This window comes from Apteryx mantelli, chromosome 3, assembly GCF_036417845.1.
Source record: "Apteryx mantelli isolate bAptMan1 chromosome 3, bAptMan1.hap1, whole genome shotgun sequence".
NCBI classification, from domain to species: domain Eukaryota; kingdom Metazoa; phylum Chordata; class Aves; order Apterygiformes; family Apterygidae; genus Apteryx; species Apteryx mantelli.
The window spans coordinates 46,498,312-46,513,257 of record NC_089980.1 but is presented as its reverse complement, the minus strand read 5'-3'; the positions used below and the strand labels follow the sequence as shown (position 1 = coordinate 46,513,257).

Here is a 14,946-nt window from a genome sequence, read left to right as displayed (position 1 = left end):
AATGGTATTTAACTGGTCTGTCAGAAAATATTATTTGATTCAGGAAAACAGTAAGAAAGATTTTGCAAGATTGTTTTACTACAATATCTGCTTTATATAAAACACAGTATTTTACTTAGTAGCAGTTCAGTGTCTAAACACCATTTATGATCATATTAAAAATCATAAAAACATACTTTGTACAATTTAATGTCACAATATTTAGTCCCTTCTTTTTCCCCAGACTTCCTTCCTCACACTCTTCTTCACTATGTGCAATATCATGAATAGGTGGTTATAGGTTGTGATTCATCCTGATTTTTCTGCATTGATGCCCTTCCAATGATGGTTTGTCCATGGAAAGATGCTTAATTTCTTTACTGTGGTAAATCATTTGGTGTCCCAAGAGCAAACCTCCATCCAAAATGTACTGTAAGTGTGCTGAGCAGCATTTATCTTCATGAAAGAACACTGGATGGCCAATGTTGCCTAACATCAGGTATTTTTCTCGTAAATATTTGATAAAATTTCCAATAATATCTAGGTCTATATTAACAATTAAATATTAACTTTATTATCAAAGATAAAGTGTACTCAATAGCTCTTCAAGAGTATCATTTCAATAACTTGATTAAAGCATTTCTGCTAAGTTAATTCTACAGTTATTCACCCTGGCACTACATAGCACATCCGCATACTTTAAAAATCACAGACAAGAAGTTATAAAAGTAATTTGCATTGAAGTCATACAATGGTATGCCCTCTCAATCTTAACTATAAAGAAATTTAGAACTGATTTTGTGAAACATTAACACTCTTGTTGACCAGCGCAACTTCTTGCCAGACTTGCAACATCTTCAAGTAACTTAAATGATTCCGAAGATGACAAAGATATTGCTCTTATCACTTGATGAATTTAATTAAGGTATGTAATGATTTACTTTAAAAAAATGGAGGTTTAGTTTGTATATTTGATAGTGTAATTTCAGCAACATAACTAACTGCTGAGCAGTAGGTTATCATATTTAACATCAATTAAATACAAAGAGTAACAAAATAAGCCAGCCTCAATGATGTGAGGAGCTGACATCTTTAGCATTGGTCTGCACGTCTCTTTGTAAGTGAGAATTTCCTTGGTGTTAATAAGCATCTTCCCACAAAGGGAGAAATTTCCCTCAAATTTCTTATTGAGCTACATGCAGTACTTTTTAAATTACATCATTCACACATGAATTCTCAGCATGGCTAAATGTTTGAAATATAGTTGTGAATACAGTGTTTCATTTTAAACACTTTGAGGTCAAGAAGGTTTTAAGGCTTACTTAATCAAGAACAAAATGGATTTGTGTTTCAAGAAACATAAAAACTGTAATACAGGGCTAGAAACTGTATTTCAGATACTGATCACAGCTGTTTGTTTGGATAAAAATACCCAGCATTTTTAAAGATTAGTCCCACACAAATAAGTTGATAAATAAATCCTGTGATTTGCAAATAAACTGATGATCAGAGTTACTTCCTATTTCGAGCCCTGCATAAGGAATTATGATGAGAGCATGACTTCCATGTTGTGAATGTTAAGTATAAACAGGGGTAGAAATTAACCTGTTTTCTCCCTCTGTCATCTACTATGATACTCAAGACAGTTTCTGTTTTGTTTTTTAATTTACATACCAGACTTCAAAATGCCTCCTGTGAAACTGGCATGTTTTTACTAAGATAGGGTTCTGAAATTCTCTAAGTTAAAATGTGAAGTAAAAGTATTAAACCAATGCATTTTACATAATAAAAGTACAATCCACATTCAAAGCAATCATTTTGAATTAATCCAACACCTGGTTGGAAGAAGTTATGTCTAATCCAACTATTTATCAGGTAACTTGATTGACTACCATTAATTTCAACCCCTGAGAACTGGTGAACAGGAAAGCAGTCAGGAGCAGCAAAGTAAAAGAGTAAGTAATTCTAGGAAAACATTGAAAGAGAGATAGAATCAAGGGTGTGAAAGACATGGGATTTATGGTTTTAAGGTGCAATGTTTTCCACTTACTCTTCACCCCCTTTTTCCCCTTGCGCTCCTTTTTGTATTGTTCCTTGAGTTTGGTTATTACTCCCTGGTCCACATTCCAAGCTTCAGGCATGAGACACTGGTCTTCCTTTTCTAAACAAAGTGAAACAAATGAAACATCCTTTTTCAATAATGTCACCACGTGATCTCCACTGAAGGAGGTAACAGCTGCTGTCAATGGCATTTGTCTTTTATTTTAAGCAGACAGAAATAGCACCAAGCTTGTGAAAGCTGTAAAACTGCTACTCATATTCCACTTTCATTTGCTCAGAATTTTCTTAAAAAGAAATTTTGACATGAAATTTCTCACATCTAGTCTCTATAACCAAATACATATCAGTTCATAAATTTAAGCAACATTTACTTTACAATAAATCAGGAAACATTTTTCAGCATTTTCTTCCTTCAGGAAACAAATTATATCTAAAAGCAACTGTTATGTTATTGGTCAGCATAACTTTACAATATGGATGCTGTGCCACTACATTTGAAATTTTGATTTCATTGTCTTTGTGATATGTCATTTTACAAAGCAGCAGCATATTTAATAATTTCTGAACATAGTACACATTCCACCAAACTTTGAATAGAATCTTAAAGCATAAAAGCCATGAAATTTCACAAAAGGGGGAAAAGCCTGAGTTATTAGTCTTTGAAAAATACACAAAACTTGACAACATGCCTAATGACATGGACGGAAGATCTAGAATAAAAAATAAAAGAATTTTTTTTGTAAGTATCTCTCTCAATTTGCTTCTCCTGTGACATGATACAGACAAGAAGTTTTCTTCCAAGAGTATGGTATTCAGCAATTTTTTGAACAAAAGGTGCTACTGAAATTCAAACTTCCAATACATTTTCTCTGCATATGGAAAGACTGTTCTGAGGCAGCTTAAACAAATAATTCACATCTGAAAAGTGAGAGATAATACACTTTTTTCTTACATATATTTATTTTCATGACCATTACAGCTATGTATTTTTTAAAATGCATTCTTTTTGCTTTATTTTCCTGTTTAAGATCTCAACCTTATACTTCCTATTTAAATATTAATTCTTTATGCTTTAGACAAAGCTTGTTTTGCACATTAATAAATTATTCTAGCCCTTCCTAAAATATAAACAATAATAAACTTATCTTCAGAATAATATGCAGTAAGGCTATTAAAAAGTCTGCAGAGGAAGCACACCACTACCAGTCATAAACTGAAGGAGTCACTACATTTGGATTGAAGACATAAAACCAGAGATGGGTTATTCTGGGGGCTGACTGGTCAGACAGCAGCTTTGCAGAAAAAGACTCAGGGGTCCTACGCAACAACAAATTGATCAGGAGTCAGCAGCGTGCCCCTGCAGTAAAGGCGACCAAGCACATGCTGGGCTGTATTAACAAGCATGTAGCCAGCAGGATGAGCGAAGTCATCATTCCTCTCTATTTAGCACTTGTGAGACCGCATCTGCGGTACTGCATCCAGTATAATATTTCTTATATAGGGGAGCCTTATATGTATAATAGTAAATATACAGTACTGACCTACTGTAGCAAGTTCAGTGGCAGGCCACTAAGATGGTTAAGAAGGCTGGAGCAGATGATGTACAAGGAGAGGCTGAGAACTGTGTTTGTTCAGCCTTAAGATACAATGGCAAAAAAAGGATCTTATTGCTGCCTGCAACTACCTAATTGGCAGCTGCAAAGGAGGGGGAGCCAGACTCCGCTCGGACGCACACCATGGAAGGGCAGGAGGCAACAGACATAAGTGCCACTGGAAAAGGGCCCCAAGAGGTTGCAGGTTCTCCATTCTTGGAGATATTCAAAACTTGACAAGAACAAAGCCCAGAGCAACCTGCTGTAAATGGATCTGTTTGAGCAGGAAACTGGACTGGATGAAGATCCCTTTGAACTTTGCAGTGACAGTTTATGATCCTATACTCACAAGTGATAGATTAATTCAAGACCCAAAGTCTTGAAGCATTTTTACAGTAGCTATCAAAGTAGAGATGTATTAATAAACTGAAGAGAAACTCCTGGAAGGATGGTCTGTGGACTAAGTCATGTCCTCTTAATACACATGTCCAGTTAAGTACCACTAATGATCAAAAACTGTGTGATGAGAAATTCAAAAAGGTCATGTTTGAGGGGGAAAAAACAATTGTTTCAGTGACGAGGTTAAAAGTTTTGATCATGTTTTTCCTCCACAGCTAGATGAAATTCTTTGCTTCCTCCAAGAAAAAATTTAGATGGATTTATAACAGGTAGCACTGTTGTCAGGAAACTACTCCATAACTTAATTTTCTATAGAATGTCCCAGGATACTTTCTGCATGTCCCACAGGTTTGATTCAATTTCACAAAGTGGATCTTGAACTCCTGTAAAAGAGCTTTATAGTTAAAAATCAGCTGAACACTTTTGAGGCTCTGTAAAATTAAATGAGTGCCACAGATTACTATAATCAATCAATATTGCTTAGAATCAAAAATGAAGCAAGGACTTCCTCCATTTGCTTTTTATCCTCAATAAACAACATTATTCTCTCCTATGCTACATATAACAGTTTCGCTTAAATCAAATTGACTCAAGTGATTCATAATGGCAGTTTCTTGAAGAAGGTTATTTTCAGAGACCACTATCATTAAAGTCACAGGTTGAGAAATAGAAATAATTTAAAAACATGAATCGTTGTAACTCAGAAAGAAGTCTTAATATTTCTAGAAACAAAACTACTACTTTCCATGACAGTGCCTTTTTAATGCTAGACTTTTGCTGATTTGTACTCAGCTGTCTTCAATGGAAGTAACAACAAATTAGATGTGTGAATTTATGTGAGAACAAAAAAGCTCCTGTTGACATACTAACATTTCAGTAACACAAACAAAGAATAAATTGACAAAGTTTTAAGAGAAGAAATAGTAGAACAACTTAAAAAATATATTTTTACTGAAGAATAACATTCCTAAATGTATCTGGGGAACAGAACACTGACTGCTATTTCTAAAGATACTGAGATGTTATCCTCTTAAATAGAGAGGCTACACCACACTGAACAATAATTTGGGGTCCAACCATGAGCTGGTAATTTCAGTGAAATACAGAATCTCAGAGCTGTTAACCCACCAGAGAGCCACAGCCACCATGACTCATTTGTGCGTCAAGGTTTCAATTTCATTGAAAAGGCCAATTACTTCCCATTCATCTTCCCTGCCCTCTCTGTGCCACCTTACATATAAGACTTTTCAGAGAAGCTTAAGGAGGAAACAACTTCCCACCAAAAGATTTAATCACGGTTCTCTTCCTTCTTCCCTTCCCTATACAGTGGGCTTATGCAGAGAAGTTATGTCAAGGTAAAGTAGATCCTGGCAACCTGAAATGCAGGACATTAACCTCAAGGACACAGAAATTTCCCAAACTGTTCTCTCTTTTTGACTAGAGGGCTTAAAATATATATATATTTGTTAACTTATAAAAGAAAATCTGAGCAACACAATAGATCATACTGCCCAAACTGCTAACATATGAATACGGTACAACTAATGCAGTCTTTATGACTCACATTACTCTCTGTATCAAAGTAGGAGGAAGCAGAAGGATGAAATATCTTTCATGCTTGTAATTATAAAATATAGCTTTAGCAGAGTCCTTCATTAGCATGAATCACTGAAAAACACATTGAAATTCTATTCATAAAATTCCAATTTTATCTGCCTTATTAAGAAAGAAAGACAAAAAAGGCAAAATGACTAGAAGCATAAACCTCTGAGAATTTTTGCATAAAAGCAGTATACAGAAAAATGAGGATATTATGCCAAGAGGATCTCAGTCTGCCATAGAGGGATTTACTGTAGGGATACTCAAAAGGTGCTGCCATCTTGACAAAGATCACAATCAGTCAACTCTGTGCTTAGCATATTTTTTTTTTCCTCCTGGTACAATCCATTACATTGCCTTACCCCAGTCTGTTCCATCTCCTGAACTTCTTGATTCTCCATCACCTTCATCTGAGGTAACCAAAAAGTCAAACTCTTTCAAAGCTTCTTCTGTATCTCTGTCTTCACTGCTGTCAGACAGCACTCTTTTCCTCACAATCTGAAAGGTCAGGAAGGGAGGAAAAAAGTTCAATTAAACTAAAAGCACATCTTCATACCTAGCAGTATTATCTCCTCTCTTACATAAAATTCTAACAGGAAGTTGAGGAAGCAGAAAAGTATACATTAATAAGCAAATCTAGAATATGCATACAGATTTTGTTCAAATTCAAAGTCAAAATGAAGCCACATGTAGATTTTTCTTCCTGTAACAGAATCACAGAATAGCTGAGGTTGGCAGGTAGCTCTGGAGATCATCTGGTCCAACCCCCCTGCTCAAGCAGGGTCACCTAGAGCAGGCTGTGAAAGACAGCGTCCAGCCAGGTTTTGAGCATCTCCAAGGATGGAGATGCCACAACCCTTCTGGGCAATCTGTTCCTGTGTTCAACCACCCTCATAGTGGAGCAGTACTTTCTTATGTTCGGCTAGAATTTCCTGTTCAACTAGAATTCCTGCAGAATTTTCAGTTTGTGCCCATTGCCTCTCATCATGTTACCATCAAGAACCATCACTATTCAATCTCTTGATAGTGTATCTACACTGACACAGACTATTAATCTTTTTAATCCAAGAAAAGTACAAATTTTCTTTTAATAGATGTAAAAGAAGTATATAGAATGTTTTTGAAAGATTTGAGCAAAGCAAAATTGGCTCTGGTTCTCTGAAAATAGCCTTTTAAACTCTTTTATTCTGAAATTATTCCACTTACAGACCAAGATGACATGAGACCAGGGGGGAAGGAAAAAAAAAAAAAAAAGAAAAAAAACCACCCACCAACACTGCCAAGTGCTGATTTGCTCAGATTTGGCAAAAATCATTCCATCCTGAATACTTCCTCAGGCATTACTGTTACTTAAATATGCTGCTTCCATGTTTAAACTGCATATTCCTTACTAATTCAAAAGCTAACTTGGTAGTTGATTAAAAAAAGAAATATTTTAATGAAGGACCTAACAGCATACTTAATTTGCTTTTCCTCAATAATCAAAATGGACTGGCTGCCTTATGGTTATTTAACTAAGACGTGAAGTGACACCGCTGAAATCTGCAGCAAAAAATTTACTTCTAGGAAAGAAAAGAAGTTACATTCACCACCGTATTTTGACTTGGAATCTTGATAAGGGTTAGTCCCACAAGAGTTCGATATATGGACAATATCCCATAGTTCATGAGAAGGAATGGCTGTTTCCTCTAAATACAGAGGACCAATTTCAAGACATGAAACAATACTAAAAATTAAACTTAGTTGCTTTGTCTGGCATATTGAATATATAGATGCTTTTACAGAGAAGTGTCAGACATTAGTTCACAGTCCATGTATGGCAGGAACAAGTTTACCAAGATCTTCTTTAAAAACTCTAAAATTGATCATCGTTTCACTTCCATCATAACTCAGATACCAGCTTCAATTTTTAAGATGCATAACTCATTGAATAAATACTAATTTTGAAAAGAAGAGAATAAAATCACATACTGACAGTATATACCTATTATATCTTATCTGGTTATATGACCAAGTTATATTGCAAATTATATATCATGGGGGAGTTTTAGCCATTTGACTGAACAAATAAAAAGTTGATTATTCATATGTTAGTATTTTTCTTGTTATACTTTTCTTCCTTTCACAGCTATTTAAAGAGAAATCTGGTATTTCAGTTCTGGACTCTACAGGGAGAAATTCCTACAAATCATTTTAAATATTCAACTATATTTATACAAATATTAAAGAAATAATGCATTTTGACATGCAGCATTACAAACAATACTCTCAAACTAAGCTGAAAATTGTAAAAAGGGACATCTTGTAACTTAAAAACTGTATATCAAAAATATCAAAAATACTAGGCAATATGGAACAGTATGAGGACAATTTAAAATGTTTTTTAATCTGTCACTGCAAACTTAAAAATGCAATATAGGTAAACAAGCTTAATTTGTATGCACAAACTCAGAAATGCATATATATCTGTTCTTATGCACACATGCTTGGACAGACCATCATAAAGATGCATTAAGGATTTGCACCTGTACATACAGTCATATACTTTGCAAATAGGCATCTTATTAATCTCACACTTTTTCTGTTCTTCGCAACTTTTTCAATTATTTTTTCCACTCACTGTTGAGGTATCAATGATTGTTTTCTCTCTTCCTTCAATATCTTCTTCATCTTCTTCATCACTGAAGTCTGCAGCTGCATTTTCAAGAAACTTGAAGGTCTCTAGCAGAGAGGCAGAGTCAGTCAACTCTGGTTTCCTAAACAACAACAACCACCACCATGAGTCAAAAGAAATCAGAATGAAGCCACTTTTGCATTTACTAGTCTGTTCTGTTTTATAATGTTCAACAACACATGAGATTAAAATAAGCCTAAAGGTAAAAATAGATTATGACAGGTAGCAATGTTTGTGGGTTTGAAAAAAATATATATATATATCCATAAGCTACCTTATCACAACCAACAACTCATCTTCATCCAGCTGCAACTCCCATCACAGGCACTTCAATTTTTGATGCATTTGAAAGCACTATCTGTCTGATATTTGCCCCCAAAGTAGTATCAATATTGATATACCATCATTGAAAGCTGCAGCAGCAAGGACATCAGTTATGACTACTAGTTGGCCTCCTACACGCATGTCAGGGTAGAGTAAAATTTTGCTGCTGCTACCTGCGATGTTCCCCATCCTGCTAGAAAACATCAGATTCTAGATCTATCAATTAACTTTTGAGACATGTAAAATTTGCCACTATAAAACAATATAATGGAAATATATCATAAGTGACTAAATAATGTTTAAGGAGATGTTATCATTAACCAAATAGGGCAAGGGAAGGTGGGTTGGGTAAAGTTATGATTGTCAGCACTGGCAGAAATTCAGGCAGTGTCTCAGGGACAGGAACCAGAAAGGTTGTCATATTAACAACTGAAGAAGAAAAATCCAAGAAGTAGGATTGTAACCATTCTTAAAGAAAACATTGATGAATGTATAATTAAAGCAATCCTAAAATCAACAACAGGTACTATGCTTTCTATACATAAGAGACACCTCTTCTCCTCCAATCCCTCAAACTTTTAATTGAGCTTTTATTGTAACAAAGACTTCAGGAAAACCTTGTACATTCTTTATATGTATTTACAACAGTAAAAAAAAAGACAGACTTTACAGTTAAGTTTTCTTACCTTCAACCAGTAGTCTGTTTTTCACAGTTCATCACTAAATGCACGTCATCTTGATTTTCACAACCACTGAAACCATAGAAGTCTCTCTCTTTTCAGAACTGTAGTTCTAACCTGTTTCGTACAGTCATCCTTACTTGGTAATGACCAAGTGCCTTGCTACTGCTACATTTCCCTTCAGCTATGACCCACTCCAGAAAGGTTCGCTCAGCTGACAAGACCACGCAGTAATAGAAGGCCTTTTTAACTCCCTGCAGTGTGAACACCTGATTACCTGTCCCTTGCCCACTGATTTCAGTGTTCCTTCGTAACATTTTTCAAAGGCTTATTACGGGGAACATTCAAGGGCAAAAGCTATGATGCACAGTCAGGTGTGATACACTCCCTTCTTTACAAAGTCTCTGCTCAGTTAGCTCCATACACACACGACAACAATTAGCAGGAGCAGCTTCTTCATAGCTCTACTATGTCTGTATCTTTTTAAGACAATCTGTCCTCCTACCCTTTTTTCATTCATCTATTCATGGAAAAAAAATACCTATGAGGATTTCATCTTCCATTTGAAAATCCAGATACACAGCAGTTCTGTGCCATCAGCATAACATAAAACGACGTACTGTATCTTTTCACGGTCACTGGTTTTACTGAGATTCCTCCTTTCACTTTCCTGTATCTTACCTCAGATGAAAGTAATCTCAAACATGCTTTCAATTTGCCTTGCTTCTTGCAGTATTTTATCCTTCCTGTTTCTATGACAAACCTGAAAAAATGCCATCATATTGTTCTCTTTTCCCTTAAATAATCATTACATCAGCAGACTGTAACATCTTATGAATCTGTAGCAACAATGTACATTTTCACAGAAATCCTACGGGATTGGTATTTTGCTGCTTCCAACAAAATTTGTAGTGTGCTTCACTTAACTAACTTCTTGATTTTTAACAGATTTTGTGTGTCCTGCTCAACTTTTAGTGGACTAAAATGTCTTTCTGCAATTGTATTTGTTTTTTCCTGTGTATTTTGCTGTTGTTATTTAGAAATCTGCCATTTAAGAACATCATGGCTGTCAATCCACTGTGGCAACTATCACAGACACACTACAGTAAATAGCTATATATGAATTAATACCAAACGTAGAACAAAGTTTTAATTTACAGAACTTGTTGTTAAGAACCAAATATCCTTCTACAGGTACCACATATTTGCAACAATTCATACCCAGATTACTTAGTTTCTATACTCATTTGATTTTACATCAGGTTCTCTCACACTGAAGTTCAAAGTGACCACCAGAAAGAAAAGGTTGTATCTTCTTTAAGTAACCAGCCTGAATTCAACTATCATATTAATTATCACATACTTCAGTGCACGGGATATATACTGAATTTTGTGCATCTCCTCTTATATGGGGGGGAAGGTATCTTACCTACCGGGAAACACAGTAGCTAATCATATATTTCAAAACTCCTGCACAGAACAAAAATGTACAAAGTCAGCACAGTACCACAAAAGGTATTTGTGTTAAGGCACAATTTCCAAGAGAGCTCAAAAGAACACAAAAAGAAAACAGAAGTGACAGAATATTTAAACCATTTAAAGGTTCTACAGAGAAAAGAAGCTTCATGCTCATGGGTTGATCAGCTGTATCAGACCCTAATATATTTAACAGTCTAACAGAAGTAACTCATAATGCTCTATCTACGATATTTTTCATCCTTTAGTGGTACAGAGCACATTTTAGATATTACTGTCAAAAGAAACACTTAAGAATACTGTAAAATATATGACAGAAAATGCCTAGACTTAATCTCTGTTATGTACTTTGACAGCGAGGTGAAGCTTGCCTGGTTCATTATTTTCCAGCTGTTTAGTTTGCTTCTGTTACAGGGTCATTCACGACGCAACTAAAGAATGCAGAAGTGGCAAAAACATTCACAGATAAGGCAGTGTAATAAATTACTTTAAAATACAGTTTAGAAAAAAAATAACAGTTCTGGGGCTCTTGTAGTCTAGAATAGTAAGGAGGAAAAAAAACCAAAACCATTTTAAACAGGTTCAAAGAACCTGAGGGTTCAAGGCAGGAACTGGTGCGGGAACTGTCGTATTACAGTCATGAGTGGTGCAAGACTATGGCAAGATGCCGGAACTGCTGCAAATACAGGGAGACTCGCTGAACTGTCCTGAACCCAAATCTATGTAGGGGAGGACATCATTTTCAGAGTGCAAGAACTCTGGCAGTGCTTTTCCCTTCTTTCCCAGCCATACTGTATAAAGAAAAATTAGGGGGAGAAGGAGCCAGAAGTCCCAGACAGTGGGAGCAGCGACAGAAGCTGCCAAAGCAGCAATCCCAGAACAGCCTAATTTGGACTGGACTTTGTTCACTCTGTGCTCATCAGCTATTTGCTCTGAATCTCTGTTCCACTGTTCCTCACTTTTACCTCCTTTAAAGCAATACAAACCTCCTGAAATCACACAAATATTTTTTTCCTCAGGAGCATGAGGTTGCCAGAATTTTCTGCAGCTATGACAGCTCTGAAAATCTCATTTTAACTTGTACTTTATGGGATGTTCAATTATTCAGTTTTGCTTAAACTCCTTGGCCCCCTTAGGATTAAGAATAATCATGATCTCTTTCCATGAAATCAAAGAAATACGATTTCTACATATTCTACGTATACTGTTTAAAGCATTCATGGATCTTACTGGCCGTCAGCAGCCCATGCAGCCAACTCTTCATTTTCTGCCCTACAGTCATATGGCTCAAGACAAAGCATTTTGAGTTAAATACAGTTGGGCCCTGACATCTAAATATTAGCAGCTTTACAAAATATGTAGTATCCAATTGGCTCTCAGCATTTAATATTAGGAGCTTAACATAAATCCTGGTTTTGACTGCATAAAAAGTAGAAACTGTAATAAATTCACTTTTCCTGTAAGTTATGTGGCAGCTAAGCCATCATATTGATGATACCTTTCCTGCTTCTAACATGATCAGGGCATTTTATATTGTAAAATCAGGTTTAACTTGGACTAAAGCCAGATTGTGGACCAGTATTTTCTTCGTAACCAACACATTCAGTATTTCTATTGTTGCCTTTTCCAGTCCCCCTACCAACTCTCAGGAGAATTTCTGTGGTAATGTCCAGGGAAACATTCATGAACTCCTCCACAAACTGCCCAGCCACAGAGCCATGAACTGCCTCGGTCCTACCCGCTCTCCCAAAGGAAAAAGTACAGGGCTATTTCTTTTCCAGCCAAGAGAAACACAAGTTATCTCAAATAACAACAGATTTTATTGATAAATTCAAAAGCAGGAAGAAATTCCACAATATAAAGTTAAATAAATACAGGCTCAACTTTTGTTGGGAAGTGTTTCTGGGGGCCCGTATAGGAAAAGGACAGTTCTGACCTACCATTTGAGGAGCTATTCTAATGTACCACAAAGATGCTGCATGACCCACAGGTTATAACGTGTGCTGCCATGCTGCCTTTCCCCAATTTTCGAATGTCTCTTTCTGGCTGTGGCCTGCTTCATACTTTAGACAGCAACACAAGTTACCCTTTCTTGAGCCATTTTTGTTGGCTCAGTTTCCTCCTCCTATCTAACCTTGTGTTAGTGCAAGGTCATAATTTTTATTAATTTCTCACAGAATTTTGTTATTTCATGTTTTAATACAGTCTTTTCTGTGTGGCTAATTGAGTTATCTCTTTCAAACTGTAAAACAAATACATGTATGCAAATTCAAATTGCTTCCTTTCTATGACAACTGCCTTTAAGGAACACTTTGAGAAATCTTAAATACTGTGCAAAATCTTTCATAATGCAGTATGGAAAATATGAAATTACCAATCTATAAACTGCTGGACACTTACAATCATCAAAACTTACACACAGGATAAACACTGGACAGGCTAGACAGTCTGTCACAATCTTTTTGAAACTTTTTATGAATTCACACCACACAGTGCAAGAACCAGCGCAAGACATATTACATCTGGTAAACAACACTTACAAAATGGTTTGGATGTAAACTGCAATTGTTAAGGAATGCCACTTAAAAAGGAAAGGCTGCTCATCTTGCCAAATCTAGTCAGATAACTAAACTATGTCAGATAAACTTTTTTTTCTAAATACAAATAAAAAAAATTCAGTATCGGAAGAACTGAAGTAACTTTTAGAAGTTATTTCCTCATTTACTTCCTCTCTCTTTGTTTCCCTTTCTCCCATTGCACAACTTCTCTGCGTCTTCCTCCCCATTCCTGAGCTATGAGTCTTATGTGACATTTCCAAGAAGCAGCTTTCAGCCCCTTAAGCCATAGATCTGCGCCAATGAAGTGAAAAGCACTGTCACTGGTGCTACTTTCTCCACACAAATCTCCAATTTATCTAACCTTTTTTTCTGCTTCAATGCATCTGTTCAAAATGTCTAGGGCTGGCCAAAACCAGTTATCTTTGAAACACTGGTTAGGTCACTGCAAGACAGAGGTAAGGACAAAAGGCAAAAAGGTGGAAAAACAGCAGTAAAGGAAATAAGGCAAATAGACTTTGCGTTTTTTTCTTTTTTTAATTCAATATTTTAGACTTGCACACTATTCTGGAAATCTTTCTCATGGCAAATGTTACCTCAGGTTACTAAAGTCAAAGATCTTTTTCCAATAAACCATTTTATAAGTGAGCAAACACACAACATTCATAAGCCTATACACATTCATCAGCCAGTATGCAGCAGTTTCATGAAATATGTCAGTGTTAATAGGATTTAGGGAAGCAAAAGAGTTATTCAAGGCCTTCTAGTGTAAAAACATGTTCACTTGCTAAAGTCTTGACTGGAATGATTTATTGTTTATGAGAAAGATAAGCTCTTCAAAATGTTTAATTTTAATCTCTGAAAACATCTTGGGATTTGCTCTCAAATGCTTTACTTGAGGTTTGTTGGTTTTCTGCTCAAGTAAAATACATGCCGTAGAAACAATATGTGGTTCCATAGCAGGGGAGGGAAGGCAGGAGATCAGAGAGAGACTGATATATCAATCAGGCTTAGTTTTTCTTTAAAAAGTTTCTATTGGCTATTTTAAAAGACTTCTAATTATCAAACTTTTAGCAAGAACTCAGATAATTTATCTATATTGTTTTTATATATACACATGCATACGTGTTTATACTCATAGATATGCTTGGTATCCCCTTGTTCCTTTACAGTTGTGTTGCTTCATTAGATTTCCTTCTACTCATATCAAACAGTAGTCAGATACACACCTTCAGAAGATAAACTAAATTGACTGCTTAGGTTTCAGTCACGAAGGTGAAGCAATAAAAAATGAGGTAATAGGTGAACTGAGGGTACTTAAACACTCTCATGTTTTCAAGGCTACAACTGACATTTAGAGGTGGCTTTCATTTGTATTCAAATTTGCTGGGGAAAGGATCCATTCCTCTCACTACAGGTGTTAAGAATTTCAACTGTTAATGTAAAGTTACTATTTTAGTATCCAGTTTTGAGTCCAATCATGCCAAGTGGTACTTATCTGTTGTAATGCAAGTGAGCTGATTCGAAGAAACTGAAAAGAGATCGCCTTTTAAATTCCATAAAATAAGTGGAAACAGGGCTATATCTATGTCAGGTTATCAAAATAA

General features: G+C 35.7%; 1 protein-coding gene across 1 annotated transcript in view; it reads right to left on the bottom strand.

Annotated features, from left to right (window-relative positions):
• The window catches only part of STRN (striatin), a 67,742-nt gene that overhangs the window by 21,480 nt on the left and 31,316 nt on the right, over positions 1–14,946 (bottom strand). Inside the window, exons 6-8 of the mRNA XM_067293286.1 lie at positions 8,251–8,386; positions 5,993–6,128; positions 2,030–2,140 (exon numbers count right to left, since the gene is read on the bottom strand). Coding sequence (XP_067149387.1) covers positions 2,030–2,140; positions 5,993–6,128; positions 8,251–8,386 — 383 coding nt within the window. The remainder of the gene's footprint in view (positions 1–2,029; positions 2,141–5,992; positions 6,129–8,250; positions 8,387–14,946) is intronic.